Source organism: Dipodomys spectabilis, unplaced genomic scaffold, assembly GCF_019054845.1.
Source record: "Dipodomys spectabilis isolate Male_0828 unplaced genomic scaffold, ASM1905484v1 ptg000178l, whole genome shotgun sequence".
Lineage (NCBI taxonomy): Eukaryota > Metazoa > Chordata > Mammalia > Rodentia > Heteromyidae > Dipodomys > Dipodomys spectabilis.
The window spans coordinates 12,109,196-12,135,890 of NW_024870855.1; the positions used below are offsets into that span (position 1 = coordinate 12,109,196).

Consider the following 26,695-nt stretch of genomic DNA (forward strand, 5'->3'; position numbering starts at 1 on the left):
AGGCAAGCGCTCTACCACTGAGCCACCTTCCCAGCCCGAGTTTATAGTGTTTTATAATTAAATATAACTTGAGAAAAGATGGTGATTCACAGTGATAGAGATTTCAATCCACAGTGGCTGGCGCCATGGTTAGGGTAGCACATCAAGGCAGGCACCCAAGGCAGAGGAAGCTATTCACCTCAGGTTGGGAAGTGAAACTAAGAGGATAAAAAGGGTGAAGATCCCTCCTTCAAGGGTACTCCCCAATGACCTAACTTCCTCTCATAGGTTTGGCTCAAGTGGTAGAGGGCCAGCCATGGGCAAGAAAACAAAGTACACAAGGCCCTAAGTTCAAGTCCTGGTGCCCCTCTCCCCCAATTATTTTTAAAGAAGGAAGTTAATATACTATCAGTCTTGAAAATATTCAGAGATTTTCATATAATATTAGATAACTTGTCCTTTTGTATTTTTAGCTCCACAGTGGTTCCACAGTGGTTGCTTATTGATAAAAATAATCATATTTAAGTCTTCCTGTGGAGTAACAATTTTGCAATTCCTTTCAAAAGTTAAGTAGAGAAATCACTTATACATCCCCCTGATGATTAAGTTCCAGTTGTCTGACAATGAGATACTTTATTAAACTTGACACATTTACTATACAAGAATTCTGTGAAAAAAAATGAGAGTATCAAGTTGTTTTGGACGTGAATCTCTGCACTGTCAAGTCAGTCCCCAACCATGTTATTTTATATATCCTGTGACTGTAAGCATACCGATAAACAGAGGCAGCAACATCCTTTCCCAGTAAGAAATAGCAGATCCTGTCTTTCTGCAGACGTGTCTATGGTATTCGAAGTCTTCCTAGCAAAACAAGTAGACCGACCGGGTCCCTATGGGGCGTCACTGGGAAGGGTGACCTGAACAAGCACCTGTGTCGGCCCTATATCTGTGCTGGTGTGTGGTCCACACTTGTCAGCTTTGGCAAGGGCATCTTCCTCTCAACCACAGACCTCTCCTCAGACTATTCAGACACTCCTTGGAGGGCTGAAACTTCTGGAAAAGAGAGGGAGGGAGGGAACAGAAGGTCTAGATTATAGCAGCAGTACCCAGACAATCCAATCAGCCACACCAGTGATAAGGGAAACAAGTCTTTGTACAAAAACGCTCTCAGGTCTAGCAAAAACTGACCCAGGTGCCAGTGTCCCCAATCTGTGCAACTCTACCCACTCTCTTACCAGGTCTGGCTGTCTCTTCTAGGAGGAGGCGGTGGTTGGTGAACAGTTCTGTGGAGTCCTGTTCTACTGATTTCTCTTCTTGGTCTGATTCTGGGATTGGAGTACAACCGCCTAGGTGAAAACACATAGTGTTTTAGATTAGGCAGTCTGCCTCTGTACACAGTAACTGCAGTGTAGAAATGCTCCAAACACGAAGATTATACATGGAGTGACCACAATCAGGACCGGGCCACAGAGAGTTAACTTTTTAAAAAAATTTTTTAATTGTGATTAAGTGGTTACATACCTTCCCAAATTTTACAGTATTGTGGGATAGTGATGCTTAGTTAAAGTCACAAACACATTCTAACTTTCCTGGAGCAAATTGTCTATCACAGTCTAAACATTTATGAGTTCTATGGGCTTTGCAATACAGTTATTTCTTCCACATTGGGTGGTAATTACATTTCTTTTGTTTTGCACAGCATCAGCTGTTCCCTCTTTTCCACTGGTTCCCTCCCTCCCATTGCTGCCATTGAGTTGCTTAGTTCATTTTGGTCAATGTCCAGTGCAGCTGATGGGTCCTGCCATTGTATGTTTTTCCCTGATTCCCTCTAGTTCTGTGTCGTCCTCCTGGTTTCCCTCCAATGTGCACATATATACCATATATGTGATCAGCAGCATGGGGTTATTTAGTAGTGATTCGACCAGATGAGTGGAAGTCCTTTGTTTCTTAAGTCCTGTTAATTTTGTCATATCACTTAACATTTTGGATTTAACATCCACTTATCAGGGAAACTATGTGCTGTTTGTCTTTTTGCACTTGTCTTACCTTGCTCAACATAATTTCTTCTAGCTCCATCCATTTCCCTGCAAATGCCATTATTTTGTCCTTGCTAATGGCTGCATAATATTCCACTGTGTATAGATACCACAATTTTTGGATCCACTCATCTGTGGTGGGACATCTGGGTTGTTTCCATATCCTGGCTATTGTGAACAGTGCTACAATAAACATGGAGGTGCATGTGTCCTTGTAGACTGGTTCCTGTTGCTCAGGATAGATGCCTAGAAGTGGTTATACTGGGTTATACGGGAGGCTAATATTTAGCTTTCTGAGGACCCTCCAGGCTGCTTTCCAAAGTGGTTGTATAAGTGTACATTCCCACCAGCAGTGTAATAGGGTTCCTCTTTCTCAGCATCCCCTCCAGCATTTGTTATTGGCTGACTTGAGGATGTGGGACATTCTGACTGGGGTAAAGTGGTATCTCAGGGTTGTCTTCATTTGCATTTCCTTCACAACCAGGGATGGTGAACATTTCCTCATGTGTTTCTTTGCCATTTTTATCTCTTCTTCTGAGAAGTCTCTCTCTAGTTCCCTTGCACATTTAGTAATTGGTTTGTTGGGTTTGGGAGGGATTAGTTTCTTGAGTTCCCTGTATATACTGGATATTAACCCCTTGTCTGATATACTGCTGATAAATATTTTTTTCCCAATTAGTTGGTTGTTTTTCTAGGTTGGTTGCTATAGCTTTAGCTGTACAGAAACGTAGTCCCATTTGTTGAGTCTCTCTCCAATTTGTTGTGACCCTGGGACTCTGTTCAGGAAGTTTCTTCCTGTGCCTATAAGTTCAAGTGTCTCTCCTACTCTGTCCTGAAGTAGTTTCAGGGATTCAGGTTTGATGTTAAGGTCTTTAATCCATTTTGAGTTGATGTTGGTGCATGGTGATAGGCTGGGGTCCACTTTTAGTTTTCTGTATGTGGCTGCCCAGTTTTCCCAGCACCAGTGGTTGAAGAGGCTGTGTTTCTTCCATTGTATGTCTTTGGCTCCTTTGTCAAATATCAGCTGACTGTAGGCCTGTGGTTTTATTTCTGGATCTTCTATTCTATCTATTGGTCTTCAAGTCTGTTTTTGTGCCAGTACCATGCTGTCTTTGTGATTATGGCTCTATAGTAGAGTTTGAAGTTCGGCATCGAGATCCCTCCCATGTTGTCTTTTTTTCCTAGAATTGTTTTGGCTATTCTAGGTCTTTTGTTGTTCCATATGAATTTTTGGACTGTTTTCTGTATTTTAGAGATGTACGTCATTGGGATTTTAATAGTAATTGCATTGAGTTTGTATATTAATTTTGGCAGTATTGCCATTTTCACTATATTAAGTCTGCCTATCCAACACCATGGAAGGTCTTTTCCATTTCCTAGTGTCTTTTGTAATTTCTTTCTTTAACTTTCTATAGTTTTCATTAAATAGTTCTTTTACATCTTTGGTTAGGTTAATTCCTAAATATTTTATTTTTTGGGAGGTTATTGTGAATGGGATTGCTTCCTTTATTTCCCTCTCTGCTTGTACATTGTTAGTGTACAGGAAAGCGACTAATTTTTGTGGGTTGATTTTGTATCCTGCTACTTTGCCAAAGTGATTTATAATTTCTAAGCGTTTGGGGATGGAGTTTTTGGGATCATGAAGGTATAGTATCATGTCGTCTGCAAAAAGGGATAGTTTAACTTCTTCTTTCCCTATGCAGATCCATTTAATGTCTTTTTCTTGTCTTATTGCCCTGGCTAAGGGTTCCAGGACTATATTGAAGAGGAGTGGAGAGAGCGGGCATCCTTGCCTTGTTCCTGATTTTAGGAGGATTGGTTGTAGCTTTTCCCCATTAAGTATAATATTGGCTACTGGTCTGTGGTATATGGCTTTTATTGCTTTAAGGAATGTTCCTTCACAGAGAGTTATCTTAAACACCTCTCCAGTGAATGAGTCGTGTCCCTCAGACACTTAAGAGGATGGGGCAGACAAACCCCACAGTACATTGTAAGCTGCAAAGGCACGCAAGCACAGGGTGGGAACGACAGCGCCGTGGCGCTGGTGCCCGAGGGTTTCTGCTCTCCTCCAGCCCCAGGCCTCCTGCACAGTTTCCCACCAAGTTCTCTACAGCTCATCAGCAAAGCCACGAAGGCACTACCGGAAGGTCTGACCCACGGCGGACTGAAGGTGTAGTGTAAACCCTTGCAAGAGTTCCCTGGGCAGGCGCATTCTCAGTCTCAAACTCGCAGGTCCTTGGAATAGGCACAACCGTCCACTAACAACAGAGTGGGCCCAGCTCTGCAGGCAAATGACCATCTCCCCTAGGAGGCCCACCATACCGGGGAAGAGGGCTATCTCACCATGAAAGAGGCCCACCTCCCCGGGGAAGAGGGCCATCTACGGGGAAGGAAGCCCATCTCACTGGGGAAGAGAGCCATCTCACCCAGAAGGAAGGCCCGGTTTTCCTTTTTCCCAAAGCCTGCAGATCATGGCAGCAGGGTTTCTAAGTGCGCGGAACAGCACCACAAGAAAAGCAGTTGTTCTCATTTAAAGATAGGAAAACAGGTGTCAGGAGATGAAACAGCTTCTTTCATTTTTACTCAGAAAAGGCACAGGATCGTGAGGGAGGGGCAGGGGCGGTGTAGCGGGCGGGGCCAAAGGCTCCTGAAGGACCAATCAAAGGGCAGGAAGAGGGAGTACTTGCTGTTGGTTGGAAGTCAGTCAGATGAAAGTTTGGTTTCTCATTTTAGGCTCACATCAGGGCAGTGACTTCTCCATAGCTGGGCCAGAGTTGGGCAGACAGCTCCTCCTCTTCCTCCTATCCCCATGGAAATAGAGCCACGTCCACCCTACTTAACTGTCTCCAGTGATGAATTATAATCTACCTTTGATGCCAGCTGACATAAAACCTATAAACACTTAAAAAACGCTTTGTAGTTATTTACCATGTGAAAAAGAAACATCATTTGCTGTGGGCAACCAACAGTTACTGGAATTTCTCTCTTTGCCTAACCCTAAATTCAGGAGGTGAGGAGCTACCTGCATCTGTGCTCTCCATCCAGGTGCTGTACTGGACTGCCACTGCCTGCTGCCTTAGCACCACACCCACTGCACAGCTTCTTAGTCCCTTGCCCTGACTATGCACTCCCCATCTCTCTGCAGTCAGACTGTCAACCTTGGGGCCAGAGTCCCGCCAGGATAATGGCTGTGGACTCAGAGGAGTCTCCATCTGCCTTTCCCCAAGCTGCGGTGAGGTCACTACTCTCTGCAGACCTCCAGAGAAGTGCTGTGTGAGAGTGGATGCATCCCACGAGTCTCTCTGGCTCTTGAGAAGAAGTGCCACCTGTGCAGACTTCATCCCAGGCATACCTCCCACATCTTCCCATTCCCTTTGCCCTTTCTTGGGTCTGCACCTCCCCCATAAATTACCACCATTTTAATCCTTGCCTCAGGCCATTTTCTTGCAAAAATCATTGGCTCTAGAAGTAGTTCTAAAAAATAATCAAGGCTTCAAGAGGGAATTTTGAAGTTTGTCAACAGGCCACTCATTTATAAGAGCCAGGGGCTCCACTGCTAGTGCTAAGGGTGAGGGTAACAAGTCCTGGTGTGAACTGCTTAAGCTTCCACCCTTGGTTAACTGGAATGACCTGCATCTAGAGGTCAAGACACTGGGAGATTCCGTGGCATGGAATATTTATAATCATAAGAATTTTAGTGTAGATGAGTAAATACCCTGCAAAAAGAAAATGGCAGGCTCAGTGATGGGCAGAAGAATGTCAGAAAGAGTCAGCACTAGCAGCAAAAGGATCATCTAGGTGCTGAGTAAAAATGCACAATCTTAGGCCCCTACCTATACCTGCTGAATCTGAGTTTGCTAAGGGCAGAGGGGCATTTAGGGAGATTTTTGCTAGGAAAAAGCTTATGTGTGTGTGTGCGTATGTATATGTACATATATATTCAAGAATTTAAGAGTAACAACAACAGAGAACAGACTTTTAAACTAATGAGATAATCTGAAGTGGAACCTGTGTCCTCCAGATACTAGATGAAGAACTTTAGCCTCCAAGCCTTCACCCCAGTAAAGAAGGGAAAGGAAACTCACACTGGATGGACTATTCCAAATAAAAAACTGAATGTGCAACACATAGGAGCTACAAGCAGCCATAGGGAATAGTGGAGGATTTCCCGACCTGGACATCAACTAAGGGCATCCAAGAAGTTAGGATCTAACAGTAATGTGGACCTACTACATGCTGGGTGCACTGCTGCACATGCAATATGCTAACTCAGTCCTCAAATCACTGTTCCAGCAAGGGTTCCTGGTCCTCATTTTACATGTCGACAGTAATTTCTTTTTCTTTTGCTGTTCCTCCTCTGTCATCTCCACGATTCCCAGCCACACTGTGTTTTCTCTCCTCAGGGAGCTTGGGAATGGGTCTGAATCATTAGTAGTCTGGACATAACAATGTTGCCCTCAGCTTCACAATAGTGCAAGGACAACTACATTCTGTAGAAATGGTGTAGATTTTTGCATCTGGATCTCTTCCCCAGATAGCGATCTGCAGTGCAATTCTCCTCCCTTGTCTCAGTTAGTGATTTGTGGTGTGATCTTCTCCCCTTGGGTGGGGCAGTGGCTGCCTAGTCCCCCAGAATCATGAGGGGAGGCCTTAAAACACAGTACTGGGCTGCTAAGATGAAGGATTGGTAGGTTTTGCGAGCTAAATGCATTTTCCATTTTCTACTTAACATGGAGCTTATTGGGACAGAACCCCTTTATAAGTCCTATCTATTTTTCTTTTTGCCTTTGGGTTTCTATAGCTGGGCCTCTTGGATGAGATAGGATTGAGAAGGATAATTTGGACTAAGGTCCAGCTGGTGCAGAGGCAGCAGCCCAGGGTCCCAGGGAAACAGAGTATAAAGAATGGAGGCATGGGATGCTGGGAGGACTGAGGCCCAGGAGTCCCCATAGCCATGGAATGAAGATTCTAGGATTTATTTTAGGGAATGAAAACTATCCACAAACCCATTCGTTTATGCCACAAAAAGTCATAAAGTTCCGAAGATCCTCCTCACCAAGTGGAAAACACATTGTCTATATGAAATTACATAAGGATCCTTGTCCCCACTGAAGGAGGGCACCCACCCTCTGCAGGTGGCTGCTGGAGTTCACTGTAAGCTACACAGAGGTGACAGGTTAAGAGGCAGACAGAGCCAGCCGCCGGTGGCTCACACCTGTCATCCTAGCTACTCAGGAGGTTGAGATCTGAGGATCACGGTTCAAAGCCAGCCCGGGCAGGAAAGTCTGTGAGACTCTTATCTTCAATAAACCACTAGAAAAAAACCAGAAGTGGCACTGTGGCTCAAGCGGTAGAACACTTGCCTTGAGCTGAAGAGCTGAGGGACAAAGCCTAAGCCCAGAGTTCAAGTCCCACAACCGACAAATAAAAAAAAAAGGCAGACAGATACAAATGTGACTGTCATCTAGAATATAGGAGATCAAAATCAGTATGCAAGGAAAGCAGAGTTATGCTGGTAAATGTGTTACAGCTTGCTTTCCAGGAAAAGAGCAGAAAGCAAAATCCTAATCTATACTATTTGCCCACTGTCATGTACAATTACTCCATCATGGTCAATTTCAAGTGGCCAATATGACATCACCAAACCCTGACTGTGGCTGTGTTAGCAGTGCAGAATTCTAACCTGTCTTCACTACAGAGCCCATGGACATAAAAGTCTTCATGTACACTGGTTACAGTAAAACACAGCTAAATCATTAAGAAAAGAGAGCTGCAAGTATATGTCTTTGCTTTAATGTAATTTATTTGGTGGTAAACTTATACAACATTTAATAATAGCTATATTCAACAATTAACCCACAAAAATCCTTGAGAATTCAACAATAGCTTCCTGTGAGGCAGCGCAAGCCATCTCTAGCACCAAAGGGGATTGATGGATGGGTTGGTCAGTTAGGTGGCCTTCCTGAACAAATGATGTTAGTGACAGCGGCCTGAACTTCCTTACCTGTAATGAACTTCCTTACCTGTAAAGTAGACTTAAGAGCCTTGTTTCATGGCTATGTACAGTGCCTTGCACACTGAAACACACTGGGTTTTCTTTATTTTTAGGTACAAATCAGGAATACCACAAGAAGAGGAGGATAAATAGGCCAAGATGAACTCCCTCATGTGGGGGAAGGGGTCTAGAAAAGCAGGGTTCACAGAAACTAACAGAACTCAAGGCAAGGACACAGACAGTGCATATACAATGCATGGAGCACTTACCTTGCAGTCACTAGGCAGCTGGCTACTGTATCTCAAGTCCCAACTGTGCTCTCCTGATGTACCTATATCTAAGCATTAAGTTCTATCCTAGGCCCAGTTAACTACTAGATAACCTGGTCAAACAGTATAAAGCATTTAGGTTCTATAAGCCATTTGCTCTCTCTCTGGTGTCACTACTCATGCCATGGCTTCACAAGAGCAACCATAGTCTGTGTGCTAATGGGGATGAGCACTGTGGTCCAATAAAATGTAATCACCAAAACAGGCAATGTGCCAGCCTTGGCCTATGGGCCATGAGAAGGCTGAAAGATGCTTATTTTGGTCCAACAAGGCTCCTGGAGAGCTACTCTGCATGCCCTAACCCTAAGGTCCCTACAGGCATTTAACCCTGCCACCCTACCACCTGTCATGTTGTAGCATCGCCACCAGAATATCTTCTAACATCACCATAACAAGTTTAATGCATTTTGTTTGCTTGGTGCAACAAATGTTTTCACTTTGGGCAGTGACAGCTTTACATGCTAAATAGGTAATATTTTTCAAAGCAGTGTTAGTTGACTAGAGAAATCTAGCAGTTTCCTTATTGCTAACATCTTCCATTTGTTCCATGACTGTGCTAGTATCAATGCATTCTTATTAACTAATAATAGCTTCTATCAGACCTCCTCTTCCTGTATCAGAGTCTTTCCAGAGTACTTCATGAGGTAGGTTATCGTGTTTTCTCTGGCTTTTCTTAGTTGTGACAGTTACTTGGACTGGTCTTGATACTTTGGGAGACTATTCAGTACAACATGTACCTGCGATTCAATGGTCTGATATTTTCTTATAATTAGTCTTGGGAAACATATTTTTAATATAGTAAGGTAACAAAGGGTTTATTTAACCAAAGTAAAGGCCATTGAGAGTGATAAGTAGGACCAGGAAACCAGTAGTCCCTGATGAAATGTTTTTAATAAAAGTTTCTTCTCATACATTCTACATGTTGTCAGTATTTTTGATGATCATCAAGTATTTCTTTCCTTGTATCTCAGAAGTGAAATCTAGCAGACAGTGACCAGACAGGCCACTGGTGGGGAAGGAGGTTGAGTGTCAGGCTAGAGGCTGGACTTATTCAAGTGTTCACAGTAATGGACTGGCTATGTCTGCTGTGAAGACAGTTGTAGACTGGCTAGACCAGCTGTGGGAGCCAGAGCAGGTAAAGTTTCCTGTCTGCAAAGGGGTTGCAATGAGACTGATGTGCTTACCACACATTATTTCTGTTTGTTTTCTTGGCAAAGAAACACTTCTGTACCATTTATGTGCAATCAAAGATAATTTATTTTTAGTTCATTTAGTAGATCTTTATTTTATAGACATCTCAACAGATGGTGTGAACTCACAGCCAACCTGATATATGGGTAAGATTATGAGAAGAAAGATTTTTTTTTTCTGCCTTCTTCCTGTATTTAAAGGGAATCAGATTGTGCACAGTAATGCATGCCTGTAAACCCTGTTATCAAGAGACCCTGTTATCAAGAGGCGGAGATTAGGAGGACTGAAATCAAGGCCAGCCCAGGCAAAAAGTGAGATTAATCTCAATAAGCCAGATATAGTGCTGAATGTAAAAGTGTGAGACCCTATCTGAAAAAAAAAAAAAAACAAGCAAAAAAGCTGGAGGTGTGGCTCAAATGTTAAGAGTACTTGCCCAGCAAGGGTGAGACCCTGAATTCGAATCCCAGGGACACACGCAACAAGAAAGAAAAGAACGAGGAAAAAGCCTACAAAGAAAAATAATCAAATCAAGAACTGCTGGAGGGGATGTGGACAGAAGGGAACCTTACTGCATTGTTGGTGGGAATGAAAACTTGTTCAACCACTTTGGAAAGTAGTATGGAGGTTCCTCAAAAGACTCCACATAGAGCTCCCCTATGACCAAGCAATCCCACTTTTGGGTATTTACCCAAATGATCACAAACAAGACCATACTAAAGCTACCAGCACAACTATGTTTATTGCAGCACTATTCACCATAGCTAAGATATGGAACCAACCCAGATGCCCCTTAGTAGATGAATGGATCAAGAAAATGCGGTATATATACACAATGGAATTCTATGCCTCCATCAGAAAGAATGACATTGCCCATTTGTTAGGAAATGGAAAGACTTGGAAAAAATTATATGAAGTGAAGTAAGCCAGGCCCAAAGAAACATAGGTCCCATGGTTTCCCTTATTTGTAATAACTAGTATATGTCTGAGTCAAGCAGAAAAGGTCAGATAAGGTGATGTTAGGGAAATGAACCCTAAGATATGCATTCAAATGTTTTTTTTTTCTTTCATGTGATTGTATCTTACACATTTATAAGATTATGTCTTTGTTGCTTTGTATGTCCCTCCCCCACGGTATAACACCTGCTTTCCCTGTATTTGGTGTTGATATAATTTGTGGAGGGGAAGGGAAAAAACAAATAGTTTAAATAGGGATACAGGTGGACCCAATTGCAACAATGAGACATACAAGTCGTTATGTCGAAAATGAACTTTACAACTTTGGTGGTGGTGGGGAGGAAGGGGTGGGTGAGGGGATGGGGGAAGGATGAAATGGAAAGGGGAAACAAAGGAGGAGGCTATAATGCTTGATAAGAAATGTACTCATTATCTTGCCCATGTAATTGTAACCCCTCTGTATTTTCACAATTAAAAAGAAAAACAGAAAAAAAGAAAAATAATCACACATGTAGATACTTTTAGAGCATCACAAATGACTACAGGTCCTACTCTGATTTTCCAGCCAATCAATTTTCAGTTTTTATGTCTTGAATTTGCCACTGATCATTAAAAATAGTGTAAACCTCAAAAAAAATAGAGAGCAGTGATATTTTTCTTTTAATCAAGATTGACTTGGCGGATAAAGTATTTTTCTGAGGTTAACATTTCAAAGCTTTAAAACCATGTGAAATGTAGGGAATGAGAGTTTTGTGAAGAATGTTACATTCTTAAATAGGGAAAGCATCCCTCAGAGATGTTCTGCAAATGCATGATTTGGGAAAGTCTCCAGATCACATCACGTGTTCATGCACAACACTCAGGCGCTGCAGTGTCACCTTACCCGTGGTTCCATTTTATCATGGTTTCAGTTACCCAAGGTCAACACAGGCAGAAAATATTAAGTGGGAAAGCCCAGAAATAATTAAAAAATTTAAATTGTGCACGTAGTATGATGAAATCTCACACTATCCTGCTTCAACTTGCCCTTCCGACTTAGGATGTGAGTCATGATGTGAGCTCAGTGTATCCAGGACGTCTGCTACCCACTTGTTAATGACCTGGGAACCATCATGGCAGTACCATGGCATTACTGTCATTGTCTGTGCTCAAGTAACATTTACAAATGGCCCTAAAGTTCAGGAGCAGTGATGGTAGTAGCAATGTGGGTAGAGAGGTCATAAAGTGCTTCCTTAAAATGAAAAGGTGAATGTTGTCACTAAGAAAAAGGATTCTGAGGTTGCTAAGATCTCCAAAAAGAACAAATCTCACCATGAATTTATGAAGAAGAAAAAAAGAAATCAGTGCCAGTTTTGCTGTCACACTTCAAATTGCCAAAGCTATAGTGGATAGTAAGCGCCTAGTTACAGAGCTCAGTGCTACAGGACTTCAGGCATCCTCTGGCATCTTGGAACAGAGGGAATTCCTCTATATAGACATATTTTCTTGACAATTTTCTATCCTATTGTTCAACTATATGGTAGGGATTTTTGTTTTGTTGTGTTGTGAATGCCAGTCCTGGAGCTTTGAACTCAGAGCCTAGATGCTGTCCCTGACCTTTTCTTGTTTAAGGTTAGTATTCTACCACTTGAGCCACAGCTATACTTCCAGCTTTTTTGGTGGTAAATTGGAGATATGAGTTTCACAGACTTTCCTGCCCTGGCTGACTTTAAACCATGATCCTCAGATCTCAGCCTTTCCGGGTAGCTAGAATTATAGCCATGAGCCATTGGCATATGGCCAAATATATGTTTTTCTAACCCACAGAAAATACAGCTATTCAAAGACAAGCATCCCATATGCTCATATAGCAATTTTGGCTGAGTATGTAGAAATTCTTTAGGAAGGGAGGGAAGAAGGGAGAGAAAGAAGAAAGAAGAAAGAAGGAGAAGGAGGAGGAAACAAAGAAGGAGGAGCAAGAGGAAAAGGAGAAGGAGGAAGAGAGATACTGAGGGTGAAAAGGGAAAAGGATGAGTAACCCATATATCTAATTTTCTGTGTATATACATGTACATAAGGTACTTGAGGTGACTTGCTAGAGATGTGGGTGATAAAATATGAAAGCGTGCAAAATATATTAGCCATTAGAAAAATGCAAACCAGAACAAGAGACTATCCAACAAGAGGTATGGATGAACACAGGTAGGGACTTACACAAGGGCTATCACAGAGATGAAAATGTCCAAAGCTCTGGAGAGGTGTGGCTCACACCTTCACATCACAACCTGTCTTTCCACACTGGACTTCAGACCAAAGCCCCAGTACCTTACTTGGACTTCACAGTTCCTTCATCAGCTATGCTTGCTTTGTGTGTTTGCCTTCTGCCTCAGCCTGGGATTATAGGAATGCTTGATGCTGCTAGTCTTAAGATGCAACTCAAGAACATATGTCCAGATATCATCTCTCATCTTACTCTACCCTTCACTGTGTGTAATGTTGAAACATACCACCTTTAACCTGGCATAATTTTTCAGTTATAAAACTCAACACAAAGAAAAAATCTCTACAGTCTTAGGTTTCCAGTTCTAAGTGGTATGTAGTATTCTGTTATTCTATGAAATCTGCCTTACAACTTTTCTTTCTCCCTGTTTTTTCAGAGACAAGGCCAATCATCAGCTGGAAACAGCAATGATCTCGGTTACACAGAGAGGCAGGTAAAGGTCAGCATAGTGTGTGTCGGATTGAAGCCCTGGGGATGAGCACAGCCTGGTTCTGCTGTCTACCAACCAACTTTGATCCCCCCACACAAGGTAAGAGCTAAAAAACATGGTCAAGACTATGCATGTACCCTATGTTTGAAAATATTTCCATTTCACTCCTCCCAGTAGAGACCAAGCATGTGAATAAAAGGGAGTCTAATCCATTTAAAGAGGTCTCGCATGTGTCCCAACAGGTTTAAAAACCCCTATAAAGGCTGAACACTCAGTCCCTCAGGCATAAGGGCTCCTGTCAGAGAGGTAGGCTTTCAGAGAGCAGGGTGATCCTCCAGTTAAGATATCCTCACAGCATTGATAACAAGGTGTCCAAGCACTCTTCTCTTCCTGGCTGGATCACAGTATAGGTTCATCTGGTACAAAGGATTAAGGAATTGTAGGATCATTGCCATTTTCCTCTACTGATAATTATGTAGATAGAAAGTACCATGCAGAAAAAGAGTCCTATTTACAAAAAAGCAAGCACAGTCCATAAATCCCACAGACTGGAAGGGATCCAGGTTAAGAATTTCTCCAGATGTCAGTCTGTAAACAGGGCTTCATCAAGTGAATTCCCCAATTAATTGTTGGCAGGAGTGATTTCTGCATCACTGTGGCATTGTGCTTTGATCCCTTGCCGTAGTGGGTGCATGGCTGGCTCTACAGACTGCTGATCAGTGCGGATCATGAGAATTCAAGGAAAAGAAATGGGGTGAACACAACTTCTGATATGGAAAGAAGGTGCTGGGAAATTCCTGCTCAGGAACTTGGAGCGCTGTTCACTGAAGGAAATGAGAACTCTTCCATTTATTTGCGTTACGTCTGTTTTTCTAACACATTTAGCTCTTAACCTGGAGCACTTGGAAGACACACACACCCAGTAAGAACATAAACATGGAAACTTAAAGAAAAAAAACCTGCTCACTATTTTGTTAAAGTCTCCAATCACAATGTTTTCCCACATGTTAACAAGGTCATTAGACGCTCCAAACAGGAAGACAGGAGTATTGTCCACCATAGTGAGTGGGTGGGTGGGAAAGGAGAGAGAGGAATGCTCACCTTCTTCCCCACCACCAGTGCCTAGGTCTTCTCCTGGGTCTGTTGTCTTTCACCTAGATCCTTTCTGTACTGGTAAGCACAGTATTTTCTAGCTCGAAAAGAAGGCAGTTGTGGTTTTCAATTTCCATTTTGTTTCGAAACCCCAAGGAAATCCAATGTACAACTGGAAAGAGACATAATTTTTAACATTTCCATTTCAAATACTTTCCTAACTCCCTCTTCAGAGACCAATGCTCTTTCAAAGCACACACACACAAATAAAACACAGTCACAGCTCAGAAAGAAAGGAAGCCAAAAACTCTGCAATAACAATTTCAAAAAGAAAGAAAGGGAGGGAGAGGGGGTGAGAGAGAGAGAGACAGAGACAGAGACAGACAGAGACAGAGACAGACAGACAGACAAAGAGACACACAGAGAGAGACAGAGAGACAGAGACAGAGAAAGAGACAGAGAGACAGAGACATAGACAGAGAGGGAGAGGGGGAGAGAGAGAAAGCAGTGAAAGCATGGCTCTTCTTTGTCTGGGTAGCACAGAAGAAGGCTAGTGTTCTTCATAGTTCTCTCTTGCATCAAGTGGCTATTAATTTCCCAGTGAGCCTGGCAACATTTCTCCATCTTGAATTCCTTTCCCAAACCAATTAAAAGCTATAAGCTTGATCAAATTGTCTTGTTGTTAATAACAGCAAAGTCTAGGTGGTGATTATGAAGCTGACTGCAGCTGGGTCATGGTGTATAGAGAGGTTGAGAAAAAAGAGAAAAGAACACAAGAGCTCTGGAGAGTGAGCCTATTCCATTATACACAATGAGGAACGGAACATATGCTCAGGACTCAAGCCCAAGACTACTCTGTTAGCTAATGATACATCAGTGTGAGAGAGAGCAGAAAGAGGAAATATAAATAAGGGGTATGTAAGTGTCACTAGGCGACTTATTCATTCATTTACTCCTTTATTTGCTGAGTCTTACTATGTAACCCAGGCTGCCTCAAAATCATGTTCTTCCTGCCTTGGCCTCCAGAATAAAGGCTCTGGTGATGAAGATGATAATGAAAATGTGATGTTAGTAACTGCCCAGGGTCCATAATCATACGCCTTGTTTTCTGTTTACAGCTGCAGTTTCCTACTGAGACTGTGACAGAAAGGGATGAAGCTTTGAGAGAAAGAGGTAAGACCAGGGTAAGACTGTGGGTGGGGGAAGGGATGCCTTTGGAAGTAGCCAGCAGATGAAGCTTGAAGAGGCAGCCCAGTGACCCAGAGCAGGAGCAGCCAGGGAACCAAGAACTGGAGCCATGCATTTCCATGTATGCCTTGAAGGAAGCAAGCGCCAATTATTTTTATGGGACTTTAATTCTCCTAGTGAATATTTTATAGGTGCTAGTGAGTTCTTCTGAAAGAGGAAGGGATTATTAATGGAAGATTCAGTGGCAACTGCTCACCAGGGTACTCAGAAATAATGCTCAACAAAATCATTCTGTTTACACCTCATCTGTAAAGATCGAGGAATTAAAAAAACCAGTCCGTGAATGCATTAGTTTCCAGATGACTCTACAGTCTGCATGATAAACAAATACACTTCCCACAGGAAAATAAACACATTGAGCAAAAGGAGTTAATTTTCCTGTCTCTTACGTAAAGAGTGGGTGCTTAATATATTCTTGTTGACTTGAAGAGGAATGCATGAAAGTGGAGGAAATATAGTCTTAAGAAAAAAACTCATCACTGAAGAATGTGCCAGCACATCCTCCCAGGACTGTGAGCTGTACACAGCTGCTAATGTACAGGCTAGAGAACCTGGAACAAGAACCAGCCAGCTCCTTCCTCCTTGTATCCTCTCCCATTTCTCAAACAAAATGAAACAAAGAACCTAATTCTTTTCTAGAATACTCTAATACTGAATAAAATCAGGTCTCTCTGGCTAACAGATAGCTCTTAAATTCTCTAGATGCTTTAAGAGAATGCCCTCTGAAGCAGGACCATCAGAATTCTCAGCTCTGCCACGCTTAGCTTTGATGTGCGTGTGCGCGCGCGCGCGCGCGCGTGTGTGTGTGTGTGTGTGTGTGTGTGTACATACGTGTAATGAAATGAACTATTTAATCTTTCTCTGCCTCAATTTCCTTGTTTGTAAATGCAGATAATTGTACCTGGCACCGAGGAGAAGTGTAGATTAATGAGCTAATTTATGTAAAAACACTTCAAGTAGTTCATAGAAAGTTTCAGCGCTGCTACAATCTTGGCTAAGCTAAGTGGAGATTCTCATACCAGATGGGCTGGGGGGAAGATGGGGATGAACAGGAGAGTGGAGGTTTAAGATGGCAGAAAGCAACAGCTGTAGCTATAGCTATCTGACCTTCAGGAAAACAACAGGCAGGCCTTGAATTTCTGCTCTTCCTGCATAAGCCTCCCGAATGCTGGCTGGGATTATAGGTGTGCACTAGCACACCCAGCTAATTTGCCCTTTCTCAAATTTTATAATTCCATCTCAGGTTTTCTTCCCAAATCCCAGTTGGATATCCAACTACCTGCTAAATGCCTCCATGGGGATATCAAACTTGTCCTAACCTTATTCCTGATTCTCCTCAATCTTGCCTACTCTGTAGTCTTTCCCATCACAACTCCATGTTTCCAGCTACTTGAACCAAATCTTGGAGTGAGTGGGACTTCCTCTCACACACCATCACCTGGCTGTGAAGCTGTTGTCTCTATGTTTAAAAGCTTCTCAAGAGGCAGACCATTTCTATCCCTACTACCCCCATGGGGAAGTCACCACCATCTCCCACAGAAGGACAGCTAAATTACTTGTTTGAATTGCTTTCCATCTGGATTTCTCATTTCAAACTTTGACACCCTGATTCCCAGTCTGTTCTCTGAGCAGCATCGAGGATTCTTTATAGTAAGACCATATCACTCCTATCTTCATGACCATCTCCCAGTTCTCCACAGAAAAAGCAAATGTCTCCCAAAGGCCGCATGTGATCTGACTCCTCTGACCTCACCTCCTACCCCACTGCCTCGCTAGTCTCCTGGCTGCTCCCACCTGAGGGGTGGCCTGCTGTCCATCTGCTTTATGTGGGTCCCCACTCCTCCTATCACTGTAGGGAAAATCCCTAACCTCCCGCCAAGTTTTTCTTCAAAAGCTGACCTCGACCACCCACTTAAAAATCACCACTGGTAAGCTTCCTGTTTTCTTACATACATTCTAACCCTGAGATGGCAGAAAGGTTTGTCCACTTTGTTGCTGCTGTAACCCGCTCCTAGCATACAATAAACACATAGTAATTATTTCTTGACTCAAATGAATGAATGAATGATTTTGGCCTGAGAGATTTTCTTTATAACAATTCCCCCATTTCCCATTGGGAGGTTGGAAAGTAACCACAGTGAAAAACAGGACTCTTTCCTGCCCTGCCTCCAAGATTACCTGGTTGTCTGAAAACCTAGAAAGACTTGCAGAAAGTTCTTTGCTTGAGCTGATCCATATCTTAAAAGAACCACATATTATTGGATGACAACACCTGGAGAATGGAGAGACAGAGTAGGTGCAACAACCACATGTCCAGTCCAGACAAGAAACAAGATCCCAGCGGCGATCTGGGTAGAAGCCAAGGCTAGAAAGAGGTAACGGAGGACTTGTAATTCTAGTTCTTGATAACAGTTACTGTGGATGAAGGGACTACAAAGGAAGGCACAAAGACATCTGTCTGCGTGGGAAATTTCTCAAAATGAACAAAAAAGGATCCATCTTATTTCCACTGGGGCATCAAGTTATGGCCTGGAAGAGTTTATTTTTCCCAGGCTACTTCAAATCCGAACGTGTTTTTAAAAGCAAGCCCAATGAAAGATTAGATAAACAACTGGACAATGTTTTTTACACTCTGGGTAACATAAACATTTCAAATTCCTCCCTAACCCTTTATAGGCATAAATCTCTAATTCCAGAGAAGGTGAATAGCATCAAAGTTTAAACATTACTTTGAATTATTCACATTTACCTCCATTTCCATCTTGTACTCTTTTTTTGGCAATAAAAAGCCAGGCTTCATCCAAACTATGGTACTATGACTCCCTTCCAATCGTAAAACAACTTGGATTTACCCCAGCTCTACTTCCTTTGAAGATGGAACATAGCAGCCCTTCCCAACAGTTTCTTTTTTCCCCCTTACCTCCTATACATCCTGCACTGCCCTTTTTCAAACCAGGCTTTATAAACACAGAGGAAACATAGAGTGATTGGCCTATAACTTAACTACAGAAAAAAATAAAATAAAAATGGTATCAAACACAGAAAAGAAGAGGGTTGAGCCAGGCACCTGTGACTCATGCTTATATTCCCAGCTACTCAGAAGGTAAAGATTAGGAAGATCATGGTTTTAGGCCAGCCAGGGCAAGAAGTTCATGAGACCCCAGATGACCAATTGCTGGGTGTGGCAGTGTGTGCCTGTAATTCCAATTTCAGCAGGAATTATGGTCCAAAAGTAAGACCTTATTTCGAAAGTGCTTAGAGAGAAAGGATTGGGGCCTAGTTTAGAACCCTGAGTTTAAATCCCAGTACCACCAACACCAAACCAAACCAAAGTAAATGGGTTGAAAAGCAAAACAAGAAAACATCAGAGAGAGGACAACTCTTTCATTGAGACAAAGAATGAAGCACCTATGCAGGAATACCACAGGAGAAAGCAAAGGAGAAGGTAGAGGGGAGAGGAGGGAATGGGCATCACCAGGCCTTCTATAACCCACATGGAAGCAAATTCACCAGTGAAGGAGGTGGTCAGGAGAGAATAAAAACACCCTGCTCTATCAAGCCCTCAATTTATGTTATGTTCCACAGTATATGACACAGTTTTCACTATTTACAACTTTGAATGGTAGACTAGACAATAATCTGTACCCATGGAGCATAAAAACCATACACCAAGCTAACTCCTGGCAGTTAGAGACTATTTTTTGGTCTCCAGTTTCTTGTTTGTAAAATGGAAACACCTTCCTAACAAACAATTTCAAAGAGTAAATGAAATGCTGTGGGAAGCATGGGGTGGAACCATGCTTGGAGTTACAATAAGTGATAAGAAGACTGTCCATCCAAGGCTAGACAAGAACCAGCAGCCCTGGTGGTTGTAGAAGTCAAGTGTCCCCACAGTAAGTAGAGAACTCCACCCAAGCACAGTGCTGTAGACAGAGGCGCAGGGCACTGAACCGAGGGGTCTACAGGACCTTCCTTGCCAGGGATAGGGGCGCAGGGCACGGAACTGAGGGGTCTATACAACATGCAGCTCTCTAAAGTGAGTATGTAAGTTAGCATAGAGGATATACTATACAGGCAGCAACAGACTCAGATTCCAGGTTCCAAAGGGGCGAAAAAAGAAAATATAACTTCATAAATGAAAAGAACAAACTTAAAGGGACAAGATTATTGACTTCTATGTGGTGACTGAAGACTACACTGGTTCTATTTTTGAGAGCTTGTGTGCTAGCCACAGTGCATTTGCATGCTTAGGCACTTAACTGTGATCTGAAATGGTATGTCACTACTGTTTTATTTTACATGATGAAATCAGACTCTAAAGTAATCACATGATTTGCTTAGAGTCACATACACAGTCCGTTATCACATGACAACTCTGAAATTCAAGCCTTAAATTAATCCTTTATCTTGACATTTCCTGTTAGAAAGACACAGCAGTACAACTGAGTTAGTCTTTAGTGAATAAGAGTCTTAGACTGGTAAAGGTAAGATTACGGCATGTATCCATGACCTTAACACCTATTCCCATCCCTTGTTCGGGAAGTGAATGAAGTTTCACCTCAGTACAAAAGAAATTAGCACAAGAGTAACTTAAAGAGAAACAGTGAGAACAAAGCCTTTTAACACCTAAAACACTATTTAAAAGGAATTAGGAAGCCAGGTGCCAGTGGTTCACACCTGTAATACTAGCTACTGAAGAGGCTGAGAGCTAAGTATTGCAGTTCAAAGCCAGCCCAGGCAGGAACATCTGTGAGACTCTTATCTCCAATTAATCACTAGAAAACCAGAAGAGGTGCAGTGGCTCAAGTGGTGCTCAACGACAGCACTCAGACCCAGAGTTCAAGCCTATGACCAACAAAAATAAATAACTAACTAAAAGAATTTGGATGGACAGATACATCTAAAGGTATGTAGAATGTATTTGCAAAGGCGAGGAAGTGACTCACTAGAGTAGACAGGAATTATAAAAGGTAATCAGTAAAATAATAAAGTATCTAATGGATCTAATCAATATATCCCATTAAAAGTCAAACAGGTTTCTCGAAATTCAGAAATGTCATAGGAATTCATGTAAGAATAAGTGAAGGATATTAGAAATAAAGATTACTGAGAGACTGATCAGTGGAGCACTGCCAAGGTTAGATGTTAAATATTTCATCCATGCAGCTCGATGGATGCAGACTCAGTAACAAAGGAGAGACAGAGAGGAGGAGCAATGGGAATAAAGAGAGAGTGATAGGGCAGCCAAACAACATGGAAAACAGAAAGGTGCAGAGAAAAGCCACAATCTGTATTCCAACAGTGGTGGCTCCCTGAGGGGAGGGGAACACAAAGACTCCTGACAGGTAGAGAAGAGATCAGAGGATTATAGTTTGAGTCTCATGAAAAGTTCATGAGACATCCATCTCAACCAATAGCTAGGCACAGTGGAATATGTCTATCAACCAAGATTCAGTACAAGCCAGACTCTGATGGCTCACATCTCAACTCCTAGCTACTCAGAGGCTGAGGTCAGAGGATAGTAACTCAAGCCCAGGCAGACAGATTTGTGAGATAATCTCCAACTAACCAGCAAAAAGCCAGAAGGGGAGGTGTGGCTCAAGTGGTAGAGCACTAGCCTTGAGTAAAAAAGTAGAGTGAAGCCGGGTGCCAGTGGCTCACGCCTGTAATCCTAGCTACTCAGGAGGCTGAGATCTGAAGATTGTGGTTCAAAGCCAGCCCAGGCAGGAAAGTCCGTGAAACTCTTATTCCAATAAACCACTAGAAAACCAGAAGTGGCGCTGTGGCTCAAGCGGTAGAGTGCTTGCCTTGAGCTGAAGAGCACAGGGACAGCGCCCAAGCCCAGAGTTCAAGCCTCATGACTGACCAAAAAAAAAAAAAAAAGTAGAGTGAAAGTGCAAGGCCTGGAGTTCAAATTCCATACCAGCAAACATACACAGATTGATAGATAGAGCAATCGATAGATAGAGAGATAGAGAGACAGAGAAGGACAGAGAGAGAGAGACAGCAACAGACAGAGAGAGATCACAAAATCACCATCTCTAGAGAAGAAGCTAGTGTGGAGATGCACACCTGCCATTCCCTCCAAGAAGTTCTTCTGGGTCTTCCAGAGACACTACCATCCCATATAAACTACAACATACACTTCCTAACAAACGTTCAAATCAAAAAACCGAAACACAAGAAATATGAAAAAGTCACATGATTCCTCCAAACGTTCATAACTCTAGAATAATAGAATCCAAAGATATTAAAATAGTTGGAACCTAGACAAATAATTCAAAAGTATAATTTTTAAAAGGATCTGACCCAGCAATCCCATTTTTGGGCATTTAGCCAAATGATCATAAACAAGACCATACTAAAGCTACCAGCACAACTATGTTTATTGCAGCTCATTTACCATAGTTAAGATATGGAACCAACCCAGATGCCCTTCAGTAGATAAATGAATCAAGAAAATATGGTGCATACACACACACACACACACACACACACACACAATGGAATTCTATGCCTCCATCAGAAAGAATGACATTGTCCTATTTGTTAGGAAATGGTAAGACTTGGAAAAAATTATATTAAGTTAAGTAAGCCAGGCCAAAGAAACATAGGTCCCATGGTTTCCCTTATTTGCAATAACTAGTATATGTCTGAGACAAAAGCAGAAACAGTCAGATAAGATGATATTAGGCGAAATGAACCCCAAGATAAGGACTCAAATGTTTTTTCTTTCTTGCTATTGTTTCTAACATATTTATAAGATATTTCTTTGTTGCTTTGTATGTCCTTCCCCCATGGTATAACCCCTGTTTTCAGTGTATTTGATGTAGGTATAATCTGTGGAGTGGAAGAGAAAAAACAAATTGTTTAAATAGGGATACAAGTGGACCCACTGTAACAATGAGATGTACAAGACTTTATGTTGAAAAACGAACTTTACAACTTTGGTGCGGGCGGGGGGTGGGGGGGAGAAGGGGAAACAAAGGAGGAGTCAACAATGTACTTATTACTTTGCCCATGTAATTGTAACTCCTCTATATGATATTTTCACAATAAAAAAATCTAAAAGAATAAAAAATAAAAAGGATCAGTTAGGGCTGGGAAGGTGGCTCAGTGGTAAAGTGCTTGCCTTGCATGCATGAAGCCCTGGGCTCGATTTCTCAGCACCACAAGCAGAAAAAGCGAGAAGTGGCACTGTGTCTCAAGACGTAGAGCACTAGCCTTGAGCTGAAGAGCTGAGGGACAGCGCACAGGCCCCATGACTGACCATTAAAAAAAAAAAAGAAAAGGATCAGTTACCTCAAAATGGATTCAAAGGGACAAATAAAGTACAAAGTTGGATAGGAAAGTCAATAAATTGGATGACAGATTTAGAAAATGGGATTGTGAAAGAAAAACAACAGTAATCTCAAAATTGAAAACTTCAATAAATCAAACAAACTGAATGGGAGATATTACCTATCACCAAGAGACCAGATTAGGGGGAAGAAAGAATATCATACAAGACCAAGAAATTACTACATTTAGATAGCAATAAAGAAAAAGAAAGCAACCATGACCACATCATTGAATTTAGAATGCAATTAACAGACCAGACCTATGAATATATGGTGTAGAGGAGTGAAATGAGATCAGACTAAAGACAGAAAACCTACATTTAGAACTCCGACTAGACATGAGCAGAGAAGAACCTCTTCATGTCATATTTGGTTAAAATGTCAAGAGTGTCAAGGAAAGAAAGGATGCTGGAAGCCACAAGAGAGGAGTACCAAACTCCTCACAAATTATCTGATCAGAGTAACAGCAGACCTCACAGCAGAAACCCTTAAATGCCAGAAAAGCATGGACATACATTTCATAATGAATACCTACCCAAGATTACTATTTTGACTCAAGTTATTCTTTAAAGTCAAAGAAAAAAAAAAGATAAACATAAAGAAGATAAGCTAACATTTCAGAAGACACCAAAGGAATAAAGAAACTTCAGAGTTAAAATGGAGCACCTAAACAGATATCTACAAAATACTCCAACAATGGCTGCAGAACCACATTCTCAGCAGCCATGTAACTGTCTCCTAAACAGATTATACTTGAGGCCACAAAGCAAGCATTGACAAATACTCAAAAATTTAACTAATACTTTCTATGTTCTCAGACCACAATGGAGTAAAATTAAGAACTCCATCTCAAGGGAAATGACAGAAACTATATAAAAAAAAGTCATGGAAATTTAACACTACAACTCTTTTGAATGATCCCTGGGTCACTGAAGATCTTGGGGGGAAATTTTAAATTCTAAGAATCAAATAAAAATGAAAGCACAACTTGTCAGAACCTTTGAGCTGCAAAGGTAGTTCTAAGAGAAAAGTTTATAGCTATAGGTGGCTACATTTAAATCCAAGGGATCTTAAATAAATAGCCTAATGATACACTTCAAAGGCTTAGGAAAACAAGTAAGTCCAAAATTACTACAGAAAGATAAATAATAAAGATCAGGGCAGAAATTAAAGAAATGACTAAAAGAACAATACAAAGGATCAAAGAGTTGGTCTTTGAAAAAGTAAACAAGATTATCAAACTCCTAGCCAAACTTTAACAAAAAGAAACAAAAAAAAAATCAAATGAATAAAACTAGAAATGAAAATGGCAAAATTACAACAGGTATTACTGAAGTCCAAAGGATTATTATCAAACATTTTGGAAAGTTACATTACAATTAATTAGAAAACCTAAAAGAAATGGAGAAATTTCTAAATATATATGATCAAAATTGAGTCAAGGGAATATAAGCAACCTAAATTTAAATTTATAACTAATGAAAATTAAAAAAAAAGTAATTAAAAAAAACTCCCATCAAAGAAAAGCCCAGGGCTGAAAGATTCACTTGTACATTCTATCATACCTTTAAAGAACACCACCAATGGTTCCCAAATTGTCCATAAAATACTAAGGGAGGAAATTTGCAAACCCCTCTGATACCAAAACCTGATAAGGACACATAGTAACAAAAAGAAATAATAGATCAATTTTCTAATGAACATAGATGTCATGCTGTGGCTTAGCTGGAGATATATGGAGAAAACCAGTAAGAGAAAATAGTGACGATTTCAAGTCTTGTAACAAAGAAAATAAAAGGAATAAGCCAGGTTTTGCAAAAGTCTCTGGAATGCTGTCCAGAGAAGAACAAGAAAGCAGGAAAACGAGCAGAGAAATGAGAGTACATGAGACTATTAGGAAATAGTAAAATATTCTGTGTGTGTGTGTGTGTGTGTGTGTTTGTCTGTGTTCCCAAGAAACAGCCTGAAGCAAGCTTGCTGTGTATCTTATGGCTTTTACTTTCTAAAGCCCTGTAAAGATAAAATGATAAGATGAGATCATATAAATGACTTGGGAAAGGTCACATAAATGTCACATAAATGCTAGTGGCTGTCGTTCTTGAGGCAGGAAGGGTTTTTGCCACTGCACTCCTAGATAAACCTTCATGGCACGTGATACCTGCACTGTCCCCCACTTCCCCCCGCCCCCTGCCCCTCAGCCATTAGGAAACTAACCCCTCTGTTTATCAGCTGGTCTGACTGTCCCCACCAAGGGCTGGTCAGGTAAGAAGATCTCACTGCGGCTGGCCTCCCCACAACAATTGCTTCTCTATTCGCCAGGCAGAGATACAGCTAGACAAACCATTAAGCAAACCCCTGTTCTTAGAGGAATGAGTTTAAATTGAGGGAGAATGGCTTTGTATGTACAAGAAAACAGGCTTCATGTGCCCAGCTATGTTTATGAACAGACATTTGGGATATACTGTGGCTTTCCATTCTGCATACGAGAACTTTCTCAGTTATCACTTAATTCTACCAGGAAAAAAAAAAAACAACTAATTTTTTCAACTAATGTATTTTTAGTTCCCCCCCCCCCCAAAAATGAGTATAAAGTGTACTGGCTCAAAATGGTAACTGTAGAATTAAAGTTTCTGGCTTTGTCTCTCAGTCTCTTTTCCAATCCCCCTCCCTACTTTCTTGCTCTCTCACACACACAAATAACACAAACTTTCAGTAAATGGAAAGCAAACATTGTCTGTGAAGGCAGTGGTCAAATGACTGGCTCTGTAATAGCTTAGTACAGCTACTTACCAGTGTCAAAAACTGATCTTTACTTTCCCTAAAGGCTCTGTGTTGAATGGTATGGTTTTACAATGTGGATATGGATAAGTCTCGAGACCTCTAAGTTACAGAATCATGGGTCTTGGTGATATTTATTATTTATTCTTTTAGCATCCCAGATGAATCCATCCCCATATATCTGTTCAACTGGAATAATCTGTGCTATATTCCTTCATGTATTTCTGGAAGAGACAAATGATTCCCATCTGCCAGATTGATCTGTAAAAATTTTCTCCTCAGTGAAATTATCCCTTAATAACCTCTCAGGACACCCTGGCTCAGTCTCTTGGAGGATTGTTTGGTGTTTTCCCAGGTCTCTTATGAGCAGCATATGGGTTGCCACCGCTTAAAACAGAAAAGGTAAAGTCTTATTTGAGAACATAAGGAAAAGGAATCATTTGACATACAAATGGGCAAATCCTATCTTGATTCTACTTAGTTCTTTCTACATAATAGCTATGAACTTATTTCTATAGTATCATCAATTATATTATGTAAATACTAAACATACATGTTTAAAAATGTCTATGTCTTCCCTTGTCTGCTAGACAACGCCTCTTCTGAAGTGACTGTCCTGCAGACCTGCTGGCTAACAATTGCCTGGAGAGACTGAGAGTCAATGCAGCTGGCCATGTAGTATGGAGATGAAGAGTGCTATACTGGAGTCAGACTCCAGGGCCCAGGTCCAGCCCCCCAGCTAAAATGGTTTTAGCCAAGTCACCTAGATATCAGAACCTTCTTTATTCATCTATAATGTGAGAGAAAGAGTACCTATCTTGTAGGACTTTTGAAATAGACATAAGGATAAGCCTGGCATATAAAAGTAGCCGGGCGCTGGTGACTCATGCCTATAATCCTAGCTGCTCAGGAGGCTGAGATCTGAGGATCGCAGTTCAAAGCCAGCCCAGGCAAGAAACTCTGTGAGACTTATCTCCAATAAACCACCAGAAAACCGGAAGTGGTGCTGTGGCTCAAGCGGTAGAGCTATAGCCTTGAGCTGAAGAGTGCAGGGACAGCGGCC

At 41.6% G+C, this 26,695-nt stretch overlaps 1 protein-coding gene across 5 annotated transcripts in view; it reads right to left on the reverse strand.

Moving 5' to 3' along the window:
- Nucleotides 1–369: 369 nt before the first annotated feature.
- Nucleotides 370–26,695, reverse strand: part of Bbs9 (Bardet-Biedl syndrome 9) — a 319,067-nt gene continuing 292,741 nt past the window's right edge. For all 5 annotated transcript variants that reach the window (XM_042695124.1, XM_042695122.1, XM_042695125.1 and 2 more), the window contains exons 21-22: nucleotides 1,215–1,325; nucleotides 370–1,032 (exon numbers count right to left, since the gene is read on the reverse strand). In XM_042695124.1, coding sequence (XP_042551058.1) covers nucleotides 1,001–1,032; nucleotides 1,215–1,325 — 143 coding nt within the window. In that variant the 3' untranslated portion in view covers nucleotides 370–1,000. The remainder of the gene's footprint in view (nucleotides 1,033–1,214; nucleotides 1,326–26,695) is intronic.